At 42.9% G+C, this 26394-nt stretch overlaps 2 protein-coding genes across 2 annotated transcripts in view; both read left to right on the top strand.

Moving 5' to 3' along the window:
• Positions 1 to 890: 890 nt before the first annotated feature.
• LOC115965350 lies at positions 891 to 2000 on the top strand. The gene has a single exon (XM_031084553.1). It carries the CDS (start codon positions 891 to 893, stop codon positions 1998 to 2000), a length of 1110 nt encoding a protein of 369 aa, XP_030940413.1.
• A 13168-nt stretch (positions 2001 to 15168) lies between these two features.
• Positions 15169 to 26394, top strand: part of LOC115975711 (DNA ligase 4) — a 53971-nt gene continuing 42745 nt past the window's right edge. Inside the window, exons 1-4 of the mRNA XM_031096608.1 lie at positions 15169 to 15783; positions 15868 to 15959; positions 16175 to 16260; positions 16344 to 16480. Coding sequence (XP_030952468.1) covers positions 15451 to 15783; positions 15868 to 15959; positions 16175 to 16260; positions 16344 to 16480 — 648 coding nt within the window. The 5' untranslated portion in view covers positions 15169 to 15450. The remainder of the gene's footprint in view (positions 15784 to 15867; positions 15960 to 16174; positions 16261 to 16343; positions 16481 to 26394) is intronic.

The raw sequence follows: 26394 nt of genomic DNA, 5'->3' as shown, positions 1-26394 counted from the left end.
TTGTGTTCCATCAGTTTGGCGCCGTCTGTGGGGACGAGTTTTCAGATTCATATTTGAAAACGTAGTTTCCATTAATTCTCTATATCCAGATGGAATCCAACCCAGATTCAGCAGCCTTGGCCCAGCAAGTTCAAGCCCTTGCAGCCACCATTGAAGAACTTACCAAACAAAACCAGGAGATGAAGCTATGACTCCAGCAGGTTCAGCAGGCCCAACAGGACGAAAGTCGGTCCAAGGGTAACATGGAGGGAGAAGGGGATAACCACAGGAGAGGTACCCCCCAAAGGCCAGCTACCCCGGACGAACAGAATTCAGATCTTCTTCTAGAAATGAGGAAAGAGATGGACGAACTGAGGAGCGCCATCAAAGAGAAAATGGACCGGAGTGTGGACAAAATGGTAAGGGTTACAGATTCACCCTTCACCGCAGCGGTGCTTGAGTGCCCCGTACTGTCAAAATTCCGTTTACCTCAACTAGAGCCATTCGACAGACTCAAGGACCCTCAGGATCATCTTAATACCTTTAAGACGACTCTGGGTCTTCAACAACTGCCTGACGAGATACTGTGTCGTTCCTTCCCAACCACTCTCAAAGGAGTTGCAAGAGAATGGTTCATGAAGTTGCGGACCTCGTCCATAGACAACTTCGAGCAATTAAGCAGTGCCTTCTTACGCCATTTCATAGGGGGGCAACGTCCAAAAAGGCCGGTAGACTACTTACTTACCGTAAAGCAGGGAGAGAAGGAAACTCTGAGGTCATATGTCAAATGATTCACCCAGGAGACTTTGGAGGTGGACGAAGCCAATGACAAGGTGCAGCTGACGACCTTCAAAGTAGGGCTGAGGTCTAGAGATCTTGTGGCCTCCCTCGCTAAGAATCCACCAAAGACGATGGCAGAAATGCTCCTGAAGGCACAGAAATACATGAATGCTGAAGACGCTTTAGCGGCCATAAAGGATACCGAGAAGCCAGGCGACAAGGCAAGGAGGGAAGACGATCGTAGGGGGCAGAAGAGAGATCGACCAGATCGTCGGAACAACGACGGGAATAAGAGGAAAGATGATAAAAATCCTCGGACGGTAAGATTTACTCCTCTAGTCATGCCTGTTGACAAGATTTTCACGCAGATCAAGGACGAGCATTATCTTAAATGGCCCAGACCATTGCACTCATCCCCTAATGTCCGCGACAAGAACAAGTACTGCCGGTTCCACAAGGATCACGACCACAACACCGAAGATTGCAGGGACCTGAAGGAGCAGATAAAGGAGTTAATACGGAAAGGAAAGTTACAGAAATACGTGAAGAAAGGAGAATATAGCAAGTCCAGAAATGACGACAAAACCCAGCACGAATCGTTCTCCCGGGATGACGATCGTCCATCCCATCCTCCAAACAAAGTGATCGAGGAGACCAACACGATCACAGGAGGGCCGTTCTCAGGAGGGTCGTTTAAGTCACTCAAAAAGGCATACCAGAGACAAGTTAACAGCGTCCACACCGTACCCCCGTCCAAGCACCAACGAACATACGAAGACATGTCTTTCAATGAGGGAGATGCCATAGGAGTAAAGCAACCCCACAACGATCCCTTGGTCATAATGTTAAATATAGAAGGGTTCAATACCAAAAGGATCCTCGTCGATAATGACAGCTCTGCGGACATCATCTACCTCCCAGCCTTCCAGCAGCTGAGACTAGATCCAAAAAGACTGCGCCCTTTTGACTCTCCACTCGTCAGCTTCAGTGGAGACAGGGTCTACCCCCGGGGTATAGTGACATTAACGGTGACGGCGAGGACCTACCCAGTGCAGTTGACTCGGCAAGTAGATTTCCTAGTGGTGGATTGTCCCTCATCCTACAATGTCATCGTTGGAAGACCCACTCTCAATAAATGGAAGGCCGCAACGTCAACTTATTGTTTGAAGGTAAAGTTCCCAACAGATAATGGTGTCGGTGAAGTGAAAGGAGATCAAGTCCTGGCAAGACAATGCTACTAAGCTGTCCTGGCTGGGAAGGAGAACCATTCTTGGATGATTGAGGAGGAGGAAGAAGACAGGATAGAGGCCCTGGAGACGGTGGAGTTGGTAGAAGGAGAGGCGAACAAGACGACCAAGATAGGAACGACGTTGAGCCCCGAGATGAGAACAAAACTTATAAAGTTCCTTAAAGAGAATCTAGACGTCTTTGCATGGAGTCACGAGGACATGCCGGGCATATCCCCAAAAGTCATCCAGCATAAGTTAAATGTGGAGCCAGAACGGAAATCCGTCCAGCAACGACGAAGAACCTTCGCTCTAGAACGAGACCAGGCAGTTGCAGAGGAAGTTACCAAACTCCTGACGGCAGGGTTCATCCGAGAGGTGTATTATCCTCAATGGCTGGCAAATGTAGTCCTGGTGAAGAAAGCAAACGGGAAGTGGAGGATGTGCATAGACTTCACCGACCTGAACATGGCATGCCCAAAGTACAGCTTCCCTCTATCCAGGATAGACCAGCTCGTGGATTCCACAGCCGGACACAAATGACTGACATTCATGGACGCCTTCTCAGGATATAACCAGATAAGGATGACTGAAGAAGACCAGGAGAAGACCGCCTTCATCACAAGTCAAGGACTCTACTGTTACAGGGTGATGCCATTTGGGCTGAAGAATGCCGGGGCTACGTACCAGAGGTTGGTGAACAAAATGTTCAGCCAACAAATTGGCAGGAACATGGAAGTGTACGTGGACGATATGCTCGTCAAGAGCAAGGAAGAGCTCGCACACCTGGACGACCTGAAGGAGACATTTACAACCCTCAAAGCACACCAGATGAGATTGAATCCAAGTAAGTGTGTCTTTGGGGTTGCTTCGAAAAAATTCTTGGGATTCATGGTGTCCCAAAGAGGAATAGAAGCAAACCCAGAAAAAGTGCAAGCCATCATCAACATGACATCCCCCAGGACCGTCAAGGAAGTTCAAAAACTCACCGGAAGGATAGCGACTTTAAACAGGTTCGTCTCTAGGGCCACAGACAAATGTCTGCCCTTCTTTAAGACCTTGAAGCAGGCCTTTGCTTGGACCGACGAGTGCGAAGCGGCTTTCCAAGAACTGAAGCAATATCTGAGCAGTCCACCTCTTCTAAGCCCGTCCAAAGAAGGAGAAAACCTATACCTGTACTTGGTGGTGTCAGCCTCGGTAGTGAGTGCAGCTTTGATTAGAGAAGAAGGCAAGAAGCAACTCCCGGTCTACTACATCAGCCAAGCCTTCCAAGGAGCTGAGTTCAGATACCCAAGGATCGAAAAGATTGCGTTTGCACTAATAGTAGCCTCGCGCAAGTTCAGGCAATATTTCCAGTCAAATCCTATCCTTGTGATGACGGATCAACCAATCAAGAAATCAATGAACAAACCAGAAGCAGCAGGGAGAATGGTCCAGTAGGCAATTGAACTTAGTCAATTTGACATCGAGTACCATCCAAGAACTGCTATCAAGGCGCAAACTCTGGCCGACTTCATCGCTGAATTCACTCTCCCAGATGAAGATGGAATTCCTGACGGAGTCGATAAATGGACAATACAGACAGATGGTTCGTTAGCCAAAAAGAAGGGGGGAGTAGGGGTTGTCATAACCACCCCCGACGGAGAAGTGATGAAATATGGGGTCCAACTAAAGTTCCCAGCCACGAATAATGAAGCCGAGTATGAAGGAATACTGACGGGCCTGAGGCTTGGGAAAGCTCTTGATGCCAAAAACTTGTTGATCCAGAGTGATTCAAAGCTGGTAATCAGACAGATCAGGGGAGAGTACGAGGCAAAGGAATAAAGGATGCAGAAATATCTAAAACTGACGAGACAACTAACTCAGAAGTTCGATACAGTGGAGTTCGTACAGATCCCAAGAAGCCAGAATATGGGGGCTGACGGAGTGTCAAAACTAGCATCATCAAAAGAAGGGAGGACGACCATGGACTTGGCAATAGAGGTCCAAAAACACCCTAGTATTGAAGAGGTTGCAGTGTTCACCCTCCAGAGCACAGATACCTGGATGACGCCCATAATATCTTTCCTCCAGGACGGGCACCTCCCTCAAAACACAGAAGAAGCCAGAGAGGATAAGAAGAGAGCAGCCAGATTCACGATCCTGAATGACATCTTGTACAAGAGAGGCTTCTCTATGCCTTACTTGAAGTGCGTCAACGAGGAAGAGGCCAAATACATCCTGGAGGAAGTACACGGTGGAATCTGTGGCGACCATGCCGGCTCCAGATCCTTGGTCAACAAGGTGATAAGAGCAGGGTATTTTTGGCCAACCATGTAGGTGGACACTGCTGATATCGTCAGAAGGTGCAACAAATGCCAGCGATACGGGAATGTGCAATGGCTTCCAGCAGAGAAAATGACGACTATAGCTTCCCCATGGCCATTCGCACAATGGGGAATCGATATCGTTGGTCCTCTGCCCCAAGGTAAAGGTCAGGTAAAATTCCTTCTAGTTACTATTGACTATTTCACAAAATGGGTTGAAGCAGAGGCCCTAGCAACGATCACTGAGGCTCAGATCCGGAGCTTTGTGTGGAAAAATATAATCTGCAGGTTCGGGATTCCTTTGACGATCATATCTGATAATGGGAGGCAGCTCGACAGCCAAGGCTTCAGTAAATTCTGCTCAGACCTTGGAATCAAGAATCAGTTCTCATCCCCGGGACATCCCCAGGCAAACCGACAGACGAAAGTGACGAACAGGACGCTGCTCAAGATTATCAAAACCAAGCTGGACAAAGCAAAAAGTGCCTGGCTAGAAGAAGTACCTAGTGTCCTGTGGGCTTACAGGACCACAGCCAGAACCCCGATAGGAGAGACACCCTTCAGGCTTACCTATGGCACAGAAGCAGTAATCCTAGTAGAGGTTGGAGTAACAAGCATCAGACGAGGAACTTTCAGAGAATGACTCAATGACGATAAACTGCGGCTCAACCTGGACTGCCTGGATGAAGTAAGAGATAACGCATCCAGTAGGATGACAAAGTATCAAAAAAAGATGACCGAGTACTACAACAAGAGGGTTAAACTCAGGCGACTAGACATAGGGGACCTCGTCCTTTGCAAAGTCACTACAGCAACTAAAGACCCTACTCAAGGAAAATTGGGCCCTAAATGGGAAGGCCCTTACCGCGTCATTCACTACTCTAGACAGGGAAGTTACCATCTAGAAACCATGGACGGACAAAAGCTCCCTCGGCCATGGAACATTGAGCATTTAAAGAAATACCATGAGTAAATGTAATAGACGAATGCATTCGTTCTTGAAATTAATAAAAGAATTATTCCTCTAATGTCTTTGTGCAGGCAGTACTGGTCAATCATAAGGCCCATAAATCATTAAGTAACAAGATTCCGCCTTGACGGATGTAAGTTACTGACGACTACCCTGGTGGGTATAAATCACTAAGTAACAAGATTCCGCCCTGACGGATGTAAGTTATTGACGACCACCCTAGTGGGTATAAATCACTAAGTAACAAGATTCCGCTTTGACGGATGTAAGTTACTGACGACCATACTGGGAGGTTTAAAAGACTGAGTAACAAGATTCCGCCTTGACGGATGTAAGTTACTGACGACCATCCTGGGAGGTTTAAAAGACTTAGTAACAAGATTCCGCCTTGACGGATGTAAGTTACTGACGATAATCTACAAAAAAAAAAAAAAAAAAACTAAGTGACAAGAGTCTGCCTGGATGGACATAAGCCACCTAGGCAGAACCCCCTGGCAGGTGCAAATGGCAAGAGTCTATTTGACGGAGAAAAGAGAGCCATACATCAAATCAAAACGGGATGCAACAATCAATCAATAGATTGTTAACGAATCACAAGGTACAAAAGTATAGACGAATGTAAATCAACCAAAACATCTGGAGGAAAAGTAAGTATGCTTCATTCAAACCCATAACCATTGGGCCACTATCATTGTTTTCAAAATAAAACTGATTGTTTTGAAATTAGATTTACAAAAAGAAAAGGCCCAAAACAAGACGGGCACCCACCATAAAACAAAAGGAAAAATTTTCTAAGTATTTAAATCAGGCATCAACAGTGTCTTCACTGGCCGGTACGTTAGCAGCAGGCTCAGGTGCTTCATCACCCAGGGCAGAAGACTGAGCCGCTTCATCCAGAGCCATCTCCTTATCCACCTCCTCCAGATCCAGGCTCTCCATGTTGACTCCAGAAGGATGCTTGACCAGATACCTCTGGAGAAGTTCAAAACCTTTGAAATACCAACTGAAAAGCACAGTATTGTACTCGTCAGTGGTCTGGAAAGCCTCCACAGATCGGGCAGCGATGGTTACAAGTTTCTCTTTGGCTGAAAGAAGCTGCTCGTCCTTCTCCTGAGTCAACCCGCGCTCAACCCTGAGGTCGTCCTCCAGCACCTTGAATTTCTCCTTCAATGAAGTCGTCTCGTCCATAGAGGCGATCAAGTTCTTCTTCAAGTCAGAGTTCTCCTTCTCCAGAGACTCCATCCTGGTTGTTAAAGATGCCACCTTGGCCTCTTGGGTGAGATAGTCGATGGTAATATGTAGGCTCTCTCCCAACACCTGGAAGGGATCGCAGAAACGTCAGCCAAAAAAAAAAAAAAAAAAAAAGTAGAAGGAAGAACTCCGTACCTAGACGAGTTTGTGAACATGACAAGAGGCGACATCGTTTAAAGACATGTTAGAAAGAGCCCTCAAGTCCGCTGGGGTGACAACCTCGTGAGCCCTGTCCACGGCCAACCTCTCGTCATCCCATATTGTGGACGAACGAGTATCAGCCTTCTCCTTCTCCTTCCCTTTACCAGCCACACGCGGCCTTTTGGAGCCGGGAGTAGGAATCTCCTCTATTAAAGCGGTCGGGGAGGCAGTCCTCATCGTTTCCGAAGCTACAGAAGGAACGATATTAAGGGGAGTAGGAGCAGGACCCTTCCCGGTCACACGCACAGTCTTCTTCCCTAGATTGGACAGCGGTTCATCCTTCTTCGATCTCATCTTCGCGTACATGTCCTTGCTAAATTTTGTCATCATCTCTGCAAGAAGAAAACGCCTATCAAGAATACTTAAGTGCACATAAGAAGAATCAGCACTGACGAGGATAATACTTACTTTTTTTGCCTTCAATACCAAGTTAACGAAAAACGTAAGGAGACGGGTCAGGACTGAGGTTGTAAAATGCAAGAGACCGGGGGTCAACCAGTTCGTCCCAGCTCTCAATCGTTTCAGCGTACCCGATCGCAGTCTCGATGCGTTCCTTATACCGGCTCTTAAGCTCAGGCCGTCTCTTAACTATACCAAACAAAGAAACAAAGAAGTTAGCAAGACCAGAGCCTCAAAGGTGGCAAAATTAAACGACGGGGAGAAATACTGATGCACCTAAGGTCGGGGTTCCCCACCGACGGAGCAACCTCAGGATATCACCCCAATCACTACTGGATTGAGTCTCGAAGTCATCTCCATACACAAAGAAAAAGTGCGACTTTCAATACCTAAAGGACGAGGGCAAGCCCTTGACAATCCTAGTCTTTCTCTCCCAAGGGATTATCTCATAATACCCCCACTCCTTGGACTCTTTCAAACGGTACAAGTAGGTGAGCTCACCTATCCTGATCATATCCCCGTTGGAGGCCAACCATATTTGCATACAGTTGATCACGATCCTCCACGAGTTAGGCATGAGCTACCCGGGAGCAATACCAAAGTGAGCTAGAAGTTCCATCAGGAACGGGTGGACGGGGAGTCTAAGCCCGCAGGTGAAAGTTGACTCGTAAAAACATACTTCACTTGGAAAAAAGTGGCAGGCCCTATCTTCTTCCCTAGGTAGACGAACACGAACCCTAGACGGAAACTGAAACCTATCCTTGAACCTATTTGCAGTTTCGGCGTCCAGACCACAAACCTCCCTGAGGGCGTAAAAAGCCCTAACCTTCCAAGGGCCAAAGACGGCTGTATCTCCTTCAGCCGGGTCACCACTAGATGACAACCCAGTCTCAAGGTCACTAGACCTAACCTCAGACATTAACCCTCTCCTTGCTAAACCCTCGAACCAATTAAGCGATTGACGGAGCAAGGGCAACAAGTCACCCAAAACCATGCTCAGACAATTGCCCTCAAACACAAAATTTTCTAAAAACGGATAAGTACCCAAAGACCCCCCTAAACGCGCAAAAAGGAAGGAGATCGACGGGCAAGCTATCCTAACCTCCAAACTATCAACCATGGAAATGCAGAAATCGGAGGGCAGAGAAATACGGTACAAACTAAATCCCCAAAAGAAAATCAAAGACCAACGACAGAAAAGAAATAAAAGGAAACAGAGAATCAGAAATTATGCTACAGTAAAAGAAAAAAGAAGGAAGTAAAAGGAAAGAGAAACGCACCTCCAATGGCGGAACAGCAAAAGCACAGCGCAAGGTGATTTGGAGAAGAAAGGAGGTCTCAAGAGAATGCTCAGAGTATCACTGGGGAATTTTTCTGTCTTTGCTCTCTGAAAAGTAAAAGAAAAATTAAAGAGGAGAAGTTTTAAACTTAGGCCAAAAAACGATTGAAAAACCAACGGGAAACCCAAGGGTCATACCATTAATTCCACAGACCATCACACGCCACGTGGCCATGATTGCGTGTAGCGCTGCCACTAAGCATTAAAAGCGGAACAGAACCCCAAGAGTCACAAGAAAAACTTTTTATCTTCCGTGATCGTCATGACACGTCACCGACGACCTCAGAACCTGGGGGGCAACTGATGGGAATGAATGCCACATCCCACGGACAAAGGAAGCATCCTTGACGAAGTCATCAGGAACAACGAAGAAAGCTATCATCACTGACGAAGGCAGGGAGTCATTCAATGCAGTCAATCAATGACCTGAGCAGTTACGAAATCAACCAAGCAGACCGTTGGGAACCTCTTAAAAGTCTCATTATTGGACCAGGGGCGTTACTTGAGAAAGCATTAACAACCTCAACGGCTAGCCCCTAAGGCCGCAGGTATAAAGCTCTCACACAGTCAACAGAAGGTACGATATACACTGACACTTTGAGAGTACATTCTGATTCTTTACTTTGTTTGATCATTATCCTAACTTTGGCATCGGAGACGTTGTGGCAGGCACCACACCGGTGACCCTCATCGAGCATACCCTCGCACACCACAAGGGATTCCATCTGCCCACTCTTACTGACGAGTTTGTGTTCCATCAGACATGCAAGCCTCTACGTGTCCTTCTCTTCACATGCATGTTAATGCAAGCCTCTACGTGTCCATCATATGGTTATTTCAACACCTACACACGATGTTTGCATGTTAATGTTGAATGAGTTTGAATCTGAATACCACATGCCCCTTCTTTTTAATAAGTCGTGCTTCTTATTTTTTTGTTATTATTGTTATTTATTTTATTTATTTATTTTATAAATTTATTAGTAACGAGCATTTGAATGAAAAAGGTATTCATCCTTTCCTTTGGTTTGATGTCAGGTGTGTCAGGTGTGTCAGGTGATTCAGGCTTACCAACCCTTTGCTCGACTTCGTGACTCTTCTACATTTGCCCAAGTCGTGACCTCTACGAGCTTCGTCTTCTCCAAGTGGCTGCCATCAAGTGCACTTCATCATGGTCATCTTTTACGACTCATCGAGGACTCTCAGTGATCAATCCATCACTCTCTTGCACTCTACGAACGAACCCTAGAGAAAGACATCATCTTGAAAGTTCATCCACTTGGTAGCAGTGTCCCTTCATCTTCGTCTACTGCCATTCCTCATCCTCCGAGTCTATCTCAATGGTGGGTCGAAGCATCTCATGAACTACATGACCCGATTAGAAAGAATTCACATGTTGTTTCGAGGACGTTTATTTTGGCCTCCAACCTTCACTCAACCGCGAACCATGTCGATCCATTTCCTCTCCTTGGTCGTCGAATAAGTGCGGGAGAAGTGTAATGGGCCCTACCTTCTTCCAAGACCCCTCCACTCCAATATAGGGGTGAGTTTTCCTACCTCCCTAAATATTGGGAGTGGCTAGAAGACATATTAAGCCGCAATACTGAAGTCTTAAGTGATGCCAATATTTACGAGCCACTACTTGCATTGTTATTCACATATGATCGAAACACCCATGTCTTGCAAGCCTTCCTAGAGTGTTGTTGTGTAGCTACAAACACATTGCACACATCTATAGGAGAGGTCTCCATTAGCTTATCGGACTTGCATTCGATTGGTGGGCTTCCAGTGTACGACTCATTTTACGAAGAGGTCGTTCCAAACTCGAAAGACATATCATCTCTCCCCTCATGCTATCGTCATTTATTTGTCGCCTTCCATCACCTGAGTCTTGAGCTTAGTGGTTAGCACTTGGTCACTACGGCTGCATGGGTGAAGTTTTGGTTCCATGGCGAGTCTAAATATCAGAAACTGCCGACTAGAAGGTCAATAAAGAGGAATGCAAGAGGCAAGCAATCTCGTAACCCCTCTGGTAAAATCGATGCCCCCAGAATTCTGACTAAAGAAGATGAGGCTCCCTTCAATGTGCTCAAAGTGGAGAGAAGGCTTATAGAAGAGACTTGGTTAGCTGCTTTGATCTCGTGTTGGCTGTGTGAGTTCGCTCTTCCCGACGGGGGACCAAACTTAATCAGGCCTGGTGTTTTCAAGAGTGTAAGTGCGATGGCTCGTGATAAGAGATACTGTCTTGTAGTCCCAGTCCTGGCCAACATTTATAGGGGCTTGAATGAAATTGTGTCTTCTAAGACTCCAAGTAAATGTGATGCCACTTTTCCTGCACACTACTTGAATGCTTGGTTGGCCGAATACTTTGACACTCACTTTGAACTTGAAGGGTTTGGCTCCAAGGTTGTTCCGCGCATGTTTAGATACTCCAGAGAAGGTGTAGACAAGCATTACGACGAGGTTACGACTAGTAAGCTATTTCATGCCGTTAGTAGCTTCAAGTTTCATCATTTAGGCCTTTTTAAAGGCCATCAAGAGATTCTGGTGGATGATGACAAGCTACCTAGCTCTTATGCAGATTACTTCATCAGCCAACGCTCTAGCTACTTGGTTTCTCGTCGTGGAAGTATATGTATAGTTGAACCATATAGCCCTCATTGCTTTGGTCGATAGTTCGGTTTCAATCAACACATCCATGGGGAGCTTAATGAGGACTTTCGCACCATCACCTTAGAGCAAGTGGTATGCTTTTGGCGCCAATGTCTTCGTCTTGTTACCAATTCAAAGTTCTTGATCCTTGCTTGCCCATCTGAGCACGTGGCTCCGTGCACGAAGGACTATATGAATTGGTGGGCTAGAAGATCTGATGGTTTCTTTTCAAGTAGGGCTAAGCAACCGATTGGGAATGTTAACCTAAGCAAGATAAGACTGAAAATAAAACAGCCCAATGAAACAGTGAGCCCATGAAGCATCGAAGCGATGGGAAGCCCTCTTTTGGGATTTCGGAGGCTTCCAATAAGTCTTTAGGAGAAGCGTGCGTGGACAAGGCACATTCTCCTAAGCGTGGGCCTTCTTGCATAGTCTCAACGCCTCAAGACGTGGAGGTGACCAAGGGTAAGGATGCGTCAGATTCTGAGCGGAACAGTGGCAACTCAGATTCTCATTGGAGACGCAAAAGGCAGAGGGACAATCCCAGCAAGAATTTGGATCATGAGGGGGTCACCCAAGCAACTGACCATGGTGTCAATATGGATTCACTTCCCAACCCTTCTAGCAGCAGTGCACAAGTGAGTTTTAATTCTCTTTTTGATGATTTTGATCTTGAACCCATTAAAGACCTTTGTTACCTTCACAATGACCTTGAAGCTATTTCTGGTATCCAAGAACTTTTTGAGAATGACAGTCTTGGTATTCTTCCAATGTAGGATGACAATTATCCTTCGAAAAGAGCAAGAGAGAAGTGTACACCAGTTGCCACTAGCCCTTCTACGAGCGAGTTTTCCATTCAAGGTCCGACAACCTTTGATTTGGCTACTAAGGGAATTAACCCATCACGTTCGAGGAAGACTAACGCCACTCCTTCTTTCGACCCTATTCACATGCCTTCAAGGGACTTGACTCGAAATAAATCCATTATATGTAGTTTGAGCCTCCCGGCCACTTCAACTGTCACAAAGTTTGAACTCGATGATTTGATTTTGAAGGCTGATCGACAGCGTGCAAAAACATTAGGAGGGGACCTAATTAAGGAAGTTGTGAAAACCCCTTTTACTTTGGTGACTTCACTTAGGGATGGAGTCGAGAAGATTCTCCAATTTATCGCACAAATAAAAGTTGTGGATGCAACGCCTTTAAGAGAGCGTATTTCAAAATATATGGATGATGCAGACTGATATTCTTCCCTCCATCATGCTCTTTCACAAGGCATCGCTCTTGAATACAAGGAATAGAAGCTCACCGATGCTCGACATCGTCTCACTCTTGCCCTTGACTTGGAAGCCATTAAGATCAATCAAAAAGTTGCAATCAAGGTGAACTTAGACAAGGCCTTAGCTAGAGAGATTGAATTGAAGAAGGAAATTGGGTTGCTTTCAATGCAAAAGGCAGAGTTTACAGCGTCGAGCACCCTTCGTGATTCAGAGCTAGCCCAGCAACAAGTGATCATTTCTCAAATCAAGGGGGAGGTTTCCAAGATTGAGGCTACTCCAACTTTAGAAGCTTCTGATGATGCAAAATTTAGAGGGCTACAAGAGTTACTAGAGAGTAGTAAAGAGGAGTTGAGGCATTTAGATTGGATAGGTTAATCTTTTTTTTTCATTGATGTAGTCATTACAATGTAACGACACCTATCTCTTTATTAATAAAAATTCATTTATCTCCAGATCAATTTTTGCTTCTTCCCTGCTCCTTCCCTCTTTTCTTTTCTTTTCAAAATTTTTTTTTTACGATTGTGCTTAGCAAGGGATGCTAGGCTGCCTACATACCCAAAAGGGATCAAGTCATAACGTAGTTCAAAGGCTTTATTATTATTGTTTTTTTTTTTTTTTAGGTACGTATGTGACTGAACTTAGTAACGAATACCAAGTTGCCTACGTACCCCAAAGGGATCAAGTCATAACGTAGTTCAAAGGACTTTTTTTTTTTTTTTTTTTTTTAATTTTTAAGTACATATGTGACTGAACTTAGTAACAAATAATAAGCTGCCTACGTACCCAAAAGGGATCAAGTCATAACGTAGTTCAAGAGAGTATTATAATTTTTTTTTTTTTTGTCCCTAACTTTTGCCTAGGCCGCCTCTTTCAAGGTTTTCAACCTAGCGGGATTTTTTTCTTCTTTTTCTTTTTTTGTCCCTAACTTTTGCCTAGGTCGCCTCTTTCAAGGTTTTCAACCTAGCGGGATTTTTTTTTTTTTTTAATGGGTAGTTTAAGCTCTTACCGAGAAGCGTCTTTAATACTTCATGCATAGTATTGCTTTAGGAACTTTGCATTTATAGGACCTATCCTTAGGCCATCTCCATCGACTATCTTGTAAGCACCATTAGTGTAGACCTCCTGTACGACATAAGGGCCATCCTATGTTGATGTGAACTTGTTCCCAGTCTTGTGAGAGATGTTGATGGGTCTTCGCATTGCAAGTACTAGGTCCCCTACTTGGAAAGATCGAGGTTGGACTCTATTGTTAAACGCTCATGAAAGCCGCGCTTGGTAGCATTCAAGGCGTTGTTGAGCTTCCAATCTCTTTTCATCAAGTGCTTCCAACTCTTCGAGTCTTAATCGCACATTTTTTTCATTTGTGAGCCCTTCTTGGATAGCAATTTGAAGTGATGGAATTTGTCGCTCTAAAGGCAGGACTGCTTTGACACCATATACTAATGAATACGGAGTGGCTTGTGTGGGTGTACTGTATGTTGTTCGGGTATGCCCATAAAGCTTCTCCAATCTTTTCATGCCAATCCCTCTTTGAGTGCTCTACTACCTTTTTCAACAAATTGCAAAGCATATTGTTGAAAGCGTTAGTAAGACCGTTGGCTGGGGCATTATACATGGATGACTTGTATTGCTTGAACTCGAATTTCTCGCATTGTTGGGTCACCAAACTATTGTAGAATGGCTTACCATTATCTGTGATGATATAGCGAGGGACACCATACCGATAGATCAAGTGAGTCGGATGAAGTTCACCACATTTTCCTTTTTTACTTCCTTGAGGGGTATAACTTCTACCCATTTAGAAAAATAGTCGGTCGCAGCTAATATGTACAGGTGACCCCCCAATGACTTAGGCAATGGCCCTACAACATCGAGTCCTCATGCATCAAAAGGCTAGGACACGATCGTAGGGTGCAGGGGCTCCAGCGGCTGATGGATGTAGTTCGCATGAAGCTAGCATGCTTCACATGTCTTTGCATAGTCCATACAATCCTTGACCATGGTGGGCCAATAATAACCCATTCATTTTATCCGGTGATATAATTTGGGGCCAGACTGATGGGCACCACACACTCCCGAATGAGCTTCTTCCATGGCTTGATCACCTTCTTTCTTGCCAAGACATCGTAAGAATAAACCATCGAAAGACCTCCTGTATAATGTGCCCTTGTAGTGTATAAAACGAGGCGCCCTTCGCCGTACCTCAGTCTTGTGGCAGGGATCTTCGGGTAGCTTACCATGTTCCAAGTAATCAATTAGGGGTTGGCGCCAATCCTCATCCTCCACTATAGATATTGATATGGCATTCGTCGCACTTGCGTATTCTTTCATGTAAGAGAGCACCCAACGGTTTCAGACGGGGGACATTTGCCTTTTCACTGAACTCGATTTCAGGATCGTGGCATATAAATCAAGTTTGTAGAACTCAATTACATTTAAATTGAAATCGAGCCTTATAGACTCGATTTCTCATCCATGCTTTTCCGTTACACTCCGTCACTCACACCTAGAAACCCATGAAGAAACCCAAACCAACGAAGAAAGAAACCCATGAAGAATAGAAACCCCAAACCACGAAGACAAAAAAAACAAACTAGAGAGATCAAACCCAAGCAGTGACAGCGAAGGCTCCAAGAGGCGGCGACGATTGAACCTAGGCGGTGAAGGCAAGTGACGGTGACTAGGTTTGATGTTTCCCTCTAGATCTTTGGGTGCGTTTCTTGATGTTTCTCTCTCTGGGTCTTTTGGTTTCTTGATTCTTGATGTTTTCATTGGGTTTGTTGAGTGAGGGAGATTCTTAAAATCGAGTCTGTTACATTCGAGATGTTAGTTTCCTAAATAGTTTTGAAAACGTGGTAACTAACAAAATTGATTGAAAATTTAATATTATTTTGAAAAAAAAAATCGGAGAAAACGTGGCAAAGATTTGACTTGACAGACGACAAGAAGTATTTGGAATTATGACCCACTTTGAAATTTGCAAGTGCGCGCACACAGCGGTTAGCGAGTTTTGGGTTTCTTTTGCTTGAAACCGAAATCGAAGTCCGGGGGAATCTGAAAGTTGGAAATGACGGAGCAAACGAAGTTCAGCGTAGTGTGCAGTCTATTCACTTGGATGCAGCGGAGTAAGTCGTTGGCGAAGAAGCGCTCCAAGTTCCGCAAATTCCTGGACACCTTCTGCAATCCCCGCGATTACTTCACAGCAATCCGCCTCGTGCTCCCCAACCTGGACCGCGAGCGCGGTACCTATGGCCTCAAGGAGTCCGTTCTCGCCACCTGTCTCATCGACGCCCTCGGCATGTCTCGCGACTCTCAGGACGCCCTCCGCCTTCTCAATTGGCGCAAAGGAGGCGCCCAAACTGGTGCCAATGCCGGCAATTTTCCTCTCGTTGCTGCGGAGGTTTGCTGCCCTGTCCTAAATTTTATGGTTTGCTCTATTATTATTATTATTTACTGACTGAGGCAGTCTCGTGCGTGCAAACAGGTTTTGCAGAGTAGACAAGGAATGGCGTCCGGTGGACTAACAATTAAGGATGTCAATGACTTGCTCGATCGTTTGTCTTCCAGTGAAAACAGGTACATTACATAAAAAGAACAAAGTTTGTTTAAAGAATTGCAATAAATCAGATAGAATAACTAAGATAGTTTTCAAAATCACTAGTGGAATTACAATGCGTAATATAGTCTAAACATTATGTATTTTTATTATTATTATTATTGTTTTTTTCATGATGTCATTATGGACCTTCTTGCTCATTTTGTTTCTTTGTATGATGCACTCATGGCTACAGGGCCGAGAAGACATCAGTTCTTTCTACTCTGATAAACAAAACAAATGCACAGGAAATGAAGTGGATTATTATGATTATTCTTAAAGGTGTTTGTTCATTGACATCCTCCATAGTTTGTTGAGCTCTTTCCTTCGTTTGTTATCTAACTTTTTATTTTTATGTTTTGAAGATCTAAAGCTGGGGATTAGTGAAAAAAGCGTTTTTCATGAATTCCATCCTGATGCTGAAGACTTGTTTAATGTTACCTGTGACTTAAAATTGGTTTGTGAAAAGCTGAGGGATAGAACTCAACGGCATAATCGACAGGTCTGTTACTAATTTTCAAGCAATTCTTTGATTCTGTTTTTCATAATTTATTTTCTTTTACCACTTTTTTTTTTTTTTTTTCTCTTGTGCTTTTGGAGGCATGTTATTTTTAAGCACTAGTTTATGACACAATGTTGTAATGAATACGAGTTGTCAAATGGAGCCAGATATAATAGCATTTAAGGTTTGACTTAAAGTGCGTATAAAGAAACTCACTTGAAGAGCTCTCTTTGCAACTGTTAGTGCTATGTTTGGAATCTAGACCATTTATGTCTGCCAAATCAATTCCTTTTCTTAGTACTATCTTTTATTTTCTTTTGTCTCTTAGAATAGTTTTATGATTCCTTTATTTCTCTTTGTTTTGGTTTTTTTGTTTGTTCACTATTGTGAACTCTGTATTCTTTCTTTTAATTATATTACTTTCTTACCTATCAACACAAAAAAAAAAAAAAAAAAAAAAAAAAAAGACACTCATTGGAAGTACCCATTAAACCCAGGAAGACAAAGGTCCAAAATGCATATGCAATGTCACATTGTAACAGCAAATAATCCACAGTTTCGCGGCTTTTGCCATTGGTTTGCAACACTAATCTACTCGAGTGACCCAATTTTAAGAGATTATCACATGTTAGAATCTTTACCCAAGCTGTTGTCTGCACAAAGAATGCAGCCCTTTTGAGAGCCATAGCTTTTTTTATTTAATTTTTAATTATTAAATAGAGCCATAGCTTTTCTAAGAGAAATGTGCATCATTGAACCTCTCAACGCCACAAAGTTGCCATTCAACCTCCACATCATATGATTAGAGTATTCTCTCCTTGGAATGCTTGAGTACAAAATATCACAAAATGAATTTGCTGACTCTAGTTCTCAATCATTGAAATTTCTAATGAACATGACATTCCATTAGCATGTACTCCCATCATTTTGATAAAGTAAGATTTAATTGAGGATCTTTATCGTTAGCCATTGCATACAACTTGGGGTACATGTACATCTCCTTCAAAGATTGATTACCACATCCTGCAAAATCTTACCTTGTTGCCATTTCCTACCCAAATTGTGCACGATCCATTGATTGCCCATGAATGCTTATATAGGGTTTGTTTGGGAACAACTTATAGTAGGAGGAAGACAGATCTTGGACTTAGTCCTATTGCTAATGAATGTTTGGATGGCTGGATCAAGGGCAGCGTTCCAGGTCTAATTTGCAAATTAGACATTAAAAATGCCTATGATGATGTTAACTGGGGAACTTTGCTGTATCTGTAGGGGATAATGGGGTTTGGTGGAAGATGGAGGGGTTGGCTCTAGATGTGTGTATATTACGGTCCGGTTCTCTGTTATGGCAAAACAGTTCCCCTGTAGGCTCTTTAATAGCTTGAATGGTTGAAGGCAAGGTGACCCTCTCATGATCTCACATCTGCTGTTTATTGATGATTTGATTTTGTTTTGTGATGCAAAAAGGGAACAACTCCTTTTATGTTAAAATGGTGTTGAATTGGTTTAAGGTGGTAACAGGTTTGAAATTTAATTAGAATAAGAGTGAAGTAGTCTTGGTCTGAAATGTTGGGGGACTGGAGGAGTTGGTTTATATATATATTTTTTGGTTAATAAGAGATATTATTACAAAAGAACTATTTCATGTGTAAGATTTAAAAGTAACACCAGGCATCCTAATATATATATATATATATATATATATGTACATACTATATACATATAATTACAAGAAAAAGAAAGCGATTCAGTAAATTCTGTAATGGTACCACTATCACACCATGACAATTGACCATTCACAAAGAAGTTTAATAAAGGAACTCTTCAGTTGAAACTCTAATGTTTCAATGTCTTCAAAAGTGTGGTAGTTTCACTCCCTCCACAATATCCACCTCAGACACAAAGGAGCTAAATTCCACACAACAGAATATTTACCAAACCAATTTTGTCAGCCAGAAAGTCAACCACCATCTACAGCATCACTCAACGAACTCCAAACAGTCCAAAAAACATAGTTACACATCACATAAGAAAATTTACAATGAAGTAGTAAATGACCCACCATCACTCTGCCTACATAAGCACCAAGCTGCCGATATGACGAAAAAAGAAACCTTTCAGAGCTTTGGCACACCAATTTTCTTTCCACGGAAAATAGATCTACCTTGGGGCACATAACACAGCGCTGTAAGATCTAACATCAAACACCCCAGTATCACGCAAGTGCCATCTCATCCTATTAGGACCTACACCCTTCATACAGTAAACCAAGTAGGGAAGCAATAGAATTAACTCCCAATCATTAAATGTTCTAATGATTGAACACTGCAATCCTTCTCATTTCCGCTGAAGCTAAATTCCAAATAAGTGGATTCAAATGCATCTGGATTGGCAACTAATGGGAACCAAGCTAGGTACTGCTTCTTCAAGGGTTGATCCCCTCACCACCTATCATGCTAGAAACCCACCCTATCTCCAATCCCCACGTCAAACAGTCCCACCCCACTTGAATATAAGCTACCCCATGTGGCTATGCACTGATTTCTTTGTTGTAAAGTTGGGAATCTGCCAATAAACTCTTTTGGTATGCTTTTTTTTTTTTTTGATAGGTAAAAAAAAAATGGAGTGACAGAAGGTGGTATGGAAAAAGTTACATCTATCAAAGGGGGACGGTTAATCCTTCTTAACAGTACACTGTTGAGTCTTCAAGCCTTCTACCTCTCTTTGTTTGCCATCCTTTCTCATGTATCAAGTAGATTGGAGCAGTTGGAGAGAAATTTCTTATGGAGTAGACTAGGGGAGTAGTCCAAGTTTCACTTGGTGCATTGGAATACGGTGTGTTCTCCTATTGCTTGTGGTGGCTTGGGGGTGCGTATATTAGGTACATTTAATCACATCTCTTTTAGGGAAATGGTGACACAGTTCATTTCTTAAAGCTAGCTGTACTAGTGCTTATATTGTATGATAAATAGCTCCTTGTACTTTTAATAGCCTTTATCACTTGTAATAGAAAGTTAGTTAGTTGATAGGTTGTTAGTGATAAGTACAATAGCCTATTAGTTAGTTAGAAAAGTTTGTTAGGCTTTGACCAATCACATGACAACGTCATGGTGGGTTCTTATAACTAACTCAATAGCTTGCTTATGTAACTATAAATAAGCAAGGTTGTTTGTAACTAGTTGAATTTGAATCCAAGAAATCTCTACCTATTAACCTATCAAAAAAAAAGAAACCTCTACCTATGAGGTATTATTCTTTTTTTGGTAAGTAGTGTAAAAATATTATTAATAAAAAAAAAAGTGCCAAACTGAGTACATTGGGGATGTACTATAGGGGCACCTATGAGGTATTATTCCAATAGTGTGTCTCTTGAGGAGTTAGTTCGTTCTTTCTTTTCTCTAAGCAACTTAGCTTTCTAAAGTGGCTTTCCTTTTTGCAATTTTGCTCCATCGTAATTTGGTATCAGAGCTTGAGATCCATTTGCGAATTCAAGTTCTTTCTTGTCCTTTCTATTCTCTAGCATAGCCTATTCAAGATTCAATAGTGAGCCTAAGGATTTGTGTAGATGGCACTAGTAGTATACAATAGAAGGAACAAGAAAGCTTTTGCAGCTCATGAACCTGAGGTGCAGGTTCATCCCAGGCAGCAGCTGCAACCAAACCAAGAAGAACCCTAGGTGACATTGGAGTAGATTATGGAGCTGCTAAGGGTGCAGCTTGCTGCCTTGACTGAGGAAGTTAGAAGAAACCAGCTTCATCATCCTAGAAATGATGATGAACTTGTTGAAGATGCTGAAACTGACAGTCATAGCAACTTCGGTAACCCAATTGGTCAGCTTGGAGGAGGCGTCCCAAGGCAAGTGTCTGGTCCTCCAAGGGGAGAACCAAAATGGGAATCCAAATTCAAGATTGAGTTACCTAAGTTTTATGGTAGCTTGAATCATGAAGAATTCGTGGATTGGCTTTCCATGAGGTGCTAGATTCCAAGAGGAACAACTCCAAGTTTAGAGAGTTAGGAGGGGGGTAAAAGAAAGATCCAAGATTGGTCCAAGATGAAGCAGAAAATGAGAAATCAGTTTCTGACTTTCAATTATATGCAGTCAACAAACAACTGCATAATTTGAAGCAACATGGCGGAGTGGAAGAGTATACAAAGGCATTTTATCAATTGGTAGCTTGAGTAGACCTGAATGAGAGTGAAGAATAGATGGTTGCAAGGTTCTTGAGTGGTCTTAAACCACCAATTCAAAATGCCTTATCTTTGCACCAACTGTGGTCTGTTTCTGAAGTTGAAGCTTACAATAGAACCTTGATGTTTGAGAAGCAACTTGCAAGAAAAGCTTTTGTAAAGTTCCAAGCTTATGGTGGTAGCAGAAGTACCAAAGTTAGCATTCAAGGAAGGCCAACTACTAACGGTTCATAGTCTTTCAAGATTGACAGTGGAGGTTTGCCTTCAACTTTTGGTGCAGCCAAAGTAGTCCCTAAAGCAACAAAAAGTTTTACATTTAAGTGCTACAAGTGTGGAAAAGTTGGACACAAGGCCACATATTGTAAGAAAGGGGGAGTTAATGCCCAAGGCAAGGTTAAAGCTTTGATGATTGAAGGTTGTGAAGACCAGGAAGATGAAGAATTTCCAATCTATGAAGAAGAAATTGTTATAAGGGACTCAAATGAGGAAGAAGGCTTGGCTTTGGTCATGAAGAAGACCTTGTTAGCATTAAAACAGGAGTAGGAGGATTGGTTGGGGAGCAACATTTTTCACAACCCTTGCAATATTGGTGGCAATATTTGTAGCTTGCTTATTGATGGGGGAAGCTGTGAAAATGTGGTCTTTGAAGAAGAAGTTGATAAACTTGGTTCAAAGATTGAAGATCATCCTTACCCCTACAAATTGACATGGCTTAAGACAGGCAATGATATAAGTGTCTCCAAGAGATGCATGGTCTCATTTTCAATTAGAAAGAAGTTCCAAGATTTAGTTTGTTGTGATGTAGTGAAGATGGATGCATGCCATTTGCTGTTGGGAAGACCATGGCAGTATGATAGGCACACCAACCATGATGGAAGGAAGAACGCCTACTGCCTATACAAGGATGGACAGCAGTACACCTTACTGCCCATGAAAGAAAAGGTGATTCTTAGAACTCCTACTATGCAGCCTAGTTCTTTGCTTGTTGTTAAGAAATTTGGGTAGGAAACTCTAGCAACTGGTGTGGTTTACATGTTGTTGATTGCATTAGAGTTAGATGCTATGGTAGTGCCTCAATCTATTAAGGAATTGATCTAGTCATTTGAGGATATCTTCCCTAATGAATTACATACTGAATTGCCTCCCATGAGAGACATTTAGCATACCATTGATTTCATTCCAGGTTCTGCATTACCTAACAGGGCTGCCTATAGCATGACTCCAGTGGAAAAGGATTAACTTAATAGGCAAGTGCAAGAACTATTGGACAAGTGATACATTAGGCCAAGTATTAGTCTATGTGTTGTACCAACATGTTTAACCCCTAAGAAGGATGGTAGTTGGAGGATTTGTGTTGACAGTAGAGCCATTAAGAAGATCATAGTCAAATTAGGTTTCCTATACCTGGGCTAGACGATATGCTTGATTGTCTAGCTAGTTCTAAAATTTTTTCCAAGATAGATCTTAGAAGTGGCTATTATCAAATTAGGATTAAGCTAAGGGATGAGTGGATGACTGCCTTTAAGACTCATAGTGGGCTATATGAGTGGTTTGTCATGCTCTTTGGTCTTACTAAGGCACCACTACTTTCATGAGGGTAATGACTCAAATGTTGCAGCCTTTGCTTGGTGTTTGTGTTGTAATTTACTTTGATGATATCTTGATATATAGCAGGACTTTGAATCATCATGTAAATCATTTGCAATCTGTGTTTGAGTTACCAAGAAGGGATAAGTTCTATGCAAATAACAAGAAATATACCTTTGCAGTAAGTAAGGTAGGTTTTCTTGGGTATGTGGTGACTGATAAGGGAATTGCAATGGATGAGAGGAAGTTTAAGGCCATTCTATATTGGCCTGTTCCAACATCAGTGTCTGAGGTAAGAAGCTTCCATGGGTTAGCAACATTTTACAGAAGATTTATTAAAGATTTCAGCATGATTGCAGCACCACTTATTGATTGTCTCAAGCTATCTACTATTGCATGGGATGAGGCCAAGCAGCAGAGTTTTGAGGCCTTGAAAGCTACCCTTACTATAACACCAGTATTGCAGGCTCTTGACTTTGAAAAGATATTGAATTGAATTGTGATGCTTCTGGAGTTGGCATAGGGGGTGTTCTCAGTCAAGAGGGCAAACCAGTGGCCTATTTCATTGAAAAACTCAACTCAACCAAGCTCAAATACTGCACCTTTGGTGAGTTAGCCTAGTGCAATTGCTGTGAGGGGAGGGGAGGGGAGGGGAGATAGAGGAGCATTAATTTCGGTATTAATTCAAGAGAGAAATCACCGGTGCAAAATAAAAAAAGATCTCCATTAAGGTTTAGTTTGAATTCAAATAAAACTGAAATTGGAAAGGGGAGTGATTTGAGGGATTCACGTTGGACTGGGAGAGGATTAATTGTGGAGTTGGCTAAAAATGGGAAGCGACGGGTTTCTTGGGATAAATCCAACGGTGGAAAGAGTTCTTTTAAATGGGTAATACGGGCTTCCATAGAACATAAGGAGAAGGTGGGTATCGGTTTGGGCCCAAGGCAGTTAGAAGCCCATTCTGTTTATGAGTTAAACCCAATGACCACAAGCCTAGGAAACTCAGAGGCTGGGGAATGCTCCAACACTTATTTAGGCCCATTCTCTTCTACATCTAATCCTGACGGGTCTGGAGAGAATACCACGGTCTTTCCAAATTGTTTTGGGACGATGGCAGTGATGCCGAGGAGCAAGATTGAAGGGAGACTCAGTGTCTCAGTCGCTAAAGGCTTCGTTGGTAGGGGCTCTCTAGACCGTTGTTGATGGAGGTATGGTTTCTTGTTCGTGGAGTGCGTCGTTGGTAGGAGTGTCGGGATGCACCGAGTATATTCAGGTGATGGTTTTCAGGCTTAGCTCTGACTGGAACAGTATTTTGGGCTCCAATATGTTGTCGGGTGGTTGGTTTCTGAGGTTACAAGGTCGGTCACTCTCGAATTTGTGCCGAGATTGATTGGACTATCTTTTCCCGATTTTTTTTTGGAGTTTTTGCGAGCTGGGTTAGTGGGTTTTGGAGCTTCAGGTTAGGAGGTTAATTCCTTTTCTAGTAACGAACTCTTGAGCTATTCTGGGGAGGACATGCTTGTGGAGGATGTAGCTGATAGTCCTATGGGTTTTGTTGTAACAAAATTGTCAGACTGTTTACCTTTGCAGATTATTGCTCCAAGTGCGTTGACAACTTCGGTAGAGTTGGAGGAGGTCACTGAGGTATTGAGTACTGAGGCGAAGTTAGATATTTCTGGGTGGGTGAAACACAGAATTCCCGGTTTCAGTAAATTGGTTGGGTTGTCAATGACTTGACATGAGAAGTTGTGCATTGCTCTCTTACAAAGGCTGGAAGCTGAGATGGAGGCAGTCAATGTGTTACACTGGAAAGTAATGGGTAGCCAAAAAGTGGCTAAGTCCAAAAACAAGGGACGTAGAGAGCTGTGAAATTTGATCTCTTCGGTGAATTATGATGGGAGATAAAGGGTTGATCTTGTGTTGGTGTTAGTAGGTGGGGATATTTTTGTGCTTATGAAGATAAGAATGATTTCGTGGAATGTTAGAGACTTAAAATGATCCTCAGAAACGACTTGTGGTGAAGAATTTGTTACGGGAGTGGAAGTGTAATGTTGTGCGTTTACAAGAGACGAAAATTGCTAGCATGGATAGACAGCTAGTTTGTAGTTTGTGGAGTTGTCCATATGTGGATTGGGCTGTTTTGGAGGCTGATCGGACTGCTGGTGGTATTCTGATTATGTGGGATAAGAGGGTTTTGGATAAGGTGGAGGTTATGGTTGGTACTTTCTCAGTTTCGGTAAAGTGGCAAGGGGTGGGGGACGGTTTTATATGGGCTTGTTCAGGGGTTTATGGCCCAAATGAGAATAATGAGAGGGGTCACATGTGGGATGAGTTGGTGGGTATTCGGCAATATTAGAGGATACTGTGGTGCTGCTTTGGGGATTTTAATATTGTTCGCTTTCCTAGTGAGCGTAGGGGTGAGACACGTTTGACCCTAGCTATGGAAAAATTCTTTGAATTTATTAAGGATCTTAACTTGATTGATTTGCCATTGGAAGGAGGAAGATATACATGGTCAAGTGGTACTGATTAACCAGCGATGTCTAGGATTGATAGAGCTTTGGTTACTCCAGATTGGGAGGAACATTTCCCAGATGTTATTCAAAGGATCTTACCCCGTCCTATCTCAGATCACAGTCCAATTCTCTTGGAGGTAGGGGGAATGGCAAGGGGGAAAAGTCCATTCAGATTTGAAAATATGTGGTTGAAGACGGAGGGGTTTGTGGATAAAGTTCCATCCTAGTGGAATCGGCATTCTTTTGTAGGTACACCTAGTTTTGTGCTTGCCAAAAAAATAAAGGCTCTGAAAGAGGACATTGTGCAATGGAATTGCCGAGAGTTTGGTAATGTAAAGTGTCAAAAGAAACAATTATTGGAGGAGTTGAAAAAATTAGATGCTAAGGAAGGGGAGTTTGGTCTCATTGATGGGGAGAAACGTTATAGGGCATAGTTGAGGTCCTAGGTGGAGCATCTTCTTTCCTTGGAAGAAATTTCCTGGAGACAAAAATCTAGGATCTTATGTATCAAGAAAGGGGATAATAACACCAAGTTCTTCCACAAAATGGCTAACTCTCATAGAAGGTATAATCATTTGAGGACCTTGGAGGTGGATGGGGTGGTTTTTGAGGAGGAATCCGAGGTAACTAATCAAGTAGTACAATTTTATAAAAATTTGTACAAGGAGTCTATGGGGTGGAGGCCTTTTGTGGAGGGTTTGGAATTTGATCGTATTGGGGATATGGAGAGGGTTTGGATTGAAAGGAAGTTTGAGAGGGGGGAGATTCTTCAAGTTGTAAGTGACTTGGAAGGGGACAAAGCTCTAGGTCCGGATGGGTTCACTATGGTGTTTTATCATCATTGTTGGAGAGTAGTGGAGAAAGACGTCTTAGCGGTCTTTGAAGAGTTTTTTCAACATTGTAAGTTTGAAAAATCTCTTAATGCTTCCTTCATTGCCTTAATTCCTAAAAAGAATGACGCCTCTAATATTAGAGATTTCCGGCCTATCAGCTTGGTGGGGAGTGTGTATAAAATCTTGGCTAAGGTTTTGGCAAATCGTTTGAGAGTGGTTTTAGATTAGTTGATCTCTGAGACTCAGAATAGCTTTGTGGGTGGGAGACAAATCCTTGACTCGGTTCTTATTGCGAATGAGTGTGTGGATAGCTGAGGGAAGAGTAGGGGTCCTAGAGTCATATGTAAACTTGATATTGAGAAAACCTATGATCATGTGAATTGGGAGGCTTTGGTGGATTTGTTAAATAGAATGGGCTTTGGAGTGAAGCGGTGTAAGTGGAGCCGTACTTGTATATACACAATTCAATTCTCTATTTTGATTAATGGTTTTCTAGCTGATTTTTTTGGTAGTTCAAGGGGTTTAAGACAAGGGGATCCGCTATCTCCTATGTTGTTTTTGATTATGATGGAGGTGTTCAGTAGGATGTTGAGAAGAGTGGAGGGAGTTGGCCTAATCTGTGGTTTTAATGTTGAGGGCAGGAGGGGCGGTGGGGAATGTGTCTCACATCTATTATTTGCATACGATACTATCCTTTTTTGTGATGCAGATGTAGAGCAAATTCTTCATATTCGGTTGTTGTTACTTAGTTTTCAGGTGGTAACAGGTTTGAAGGTCAATGTGCATAAGA

This window comes from Quercus lobata, chromosome 2 (genome assembly GCF_001633185.2).
Source record: "Quercus lobata isolate SW786 chromosome 2, ValleyOak3.0 Primary Assembly, whole genome shotgun sequence".
NCBI lineage: Eukaryota > Viridiplantae > Streptophyta > Magnoliopsida > Fagales > Fagaceae > Quercus > Quercus lobata.
This window is presented reverse-complemented; position numbering and strand designations above follow the sequence as displayed.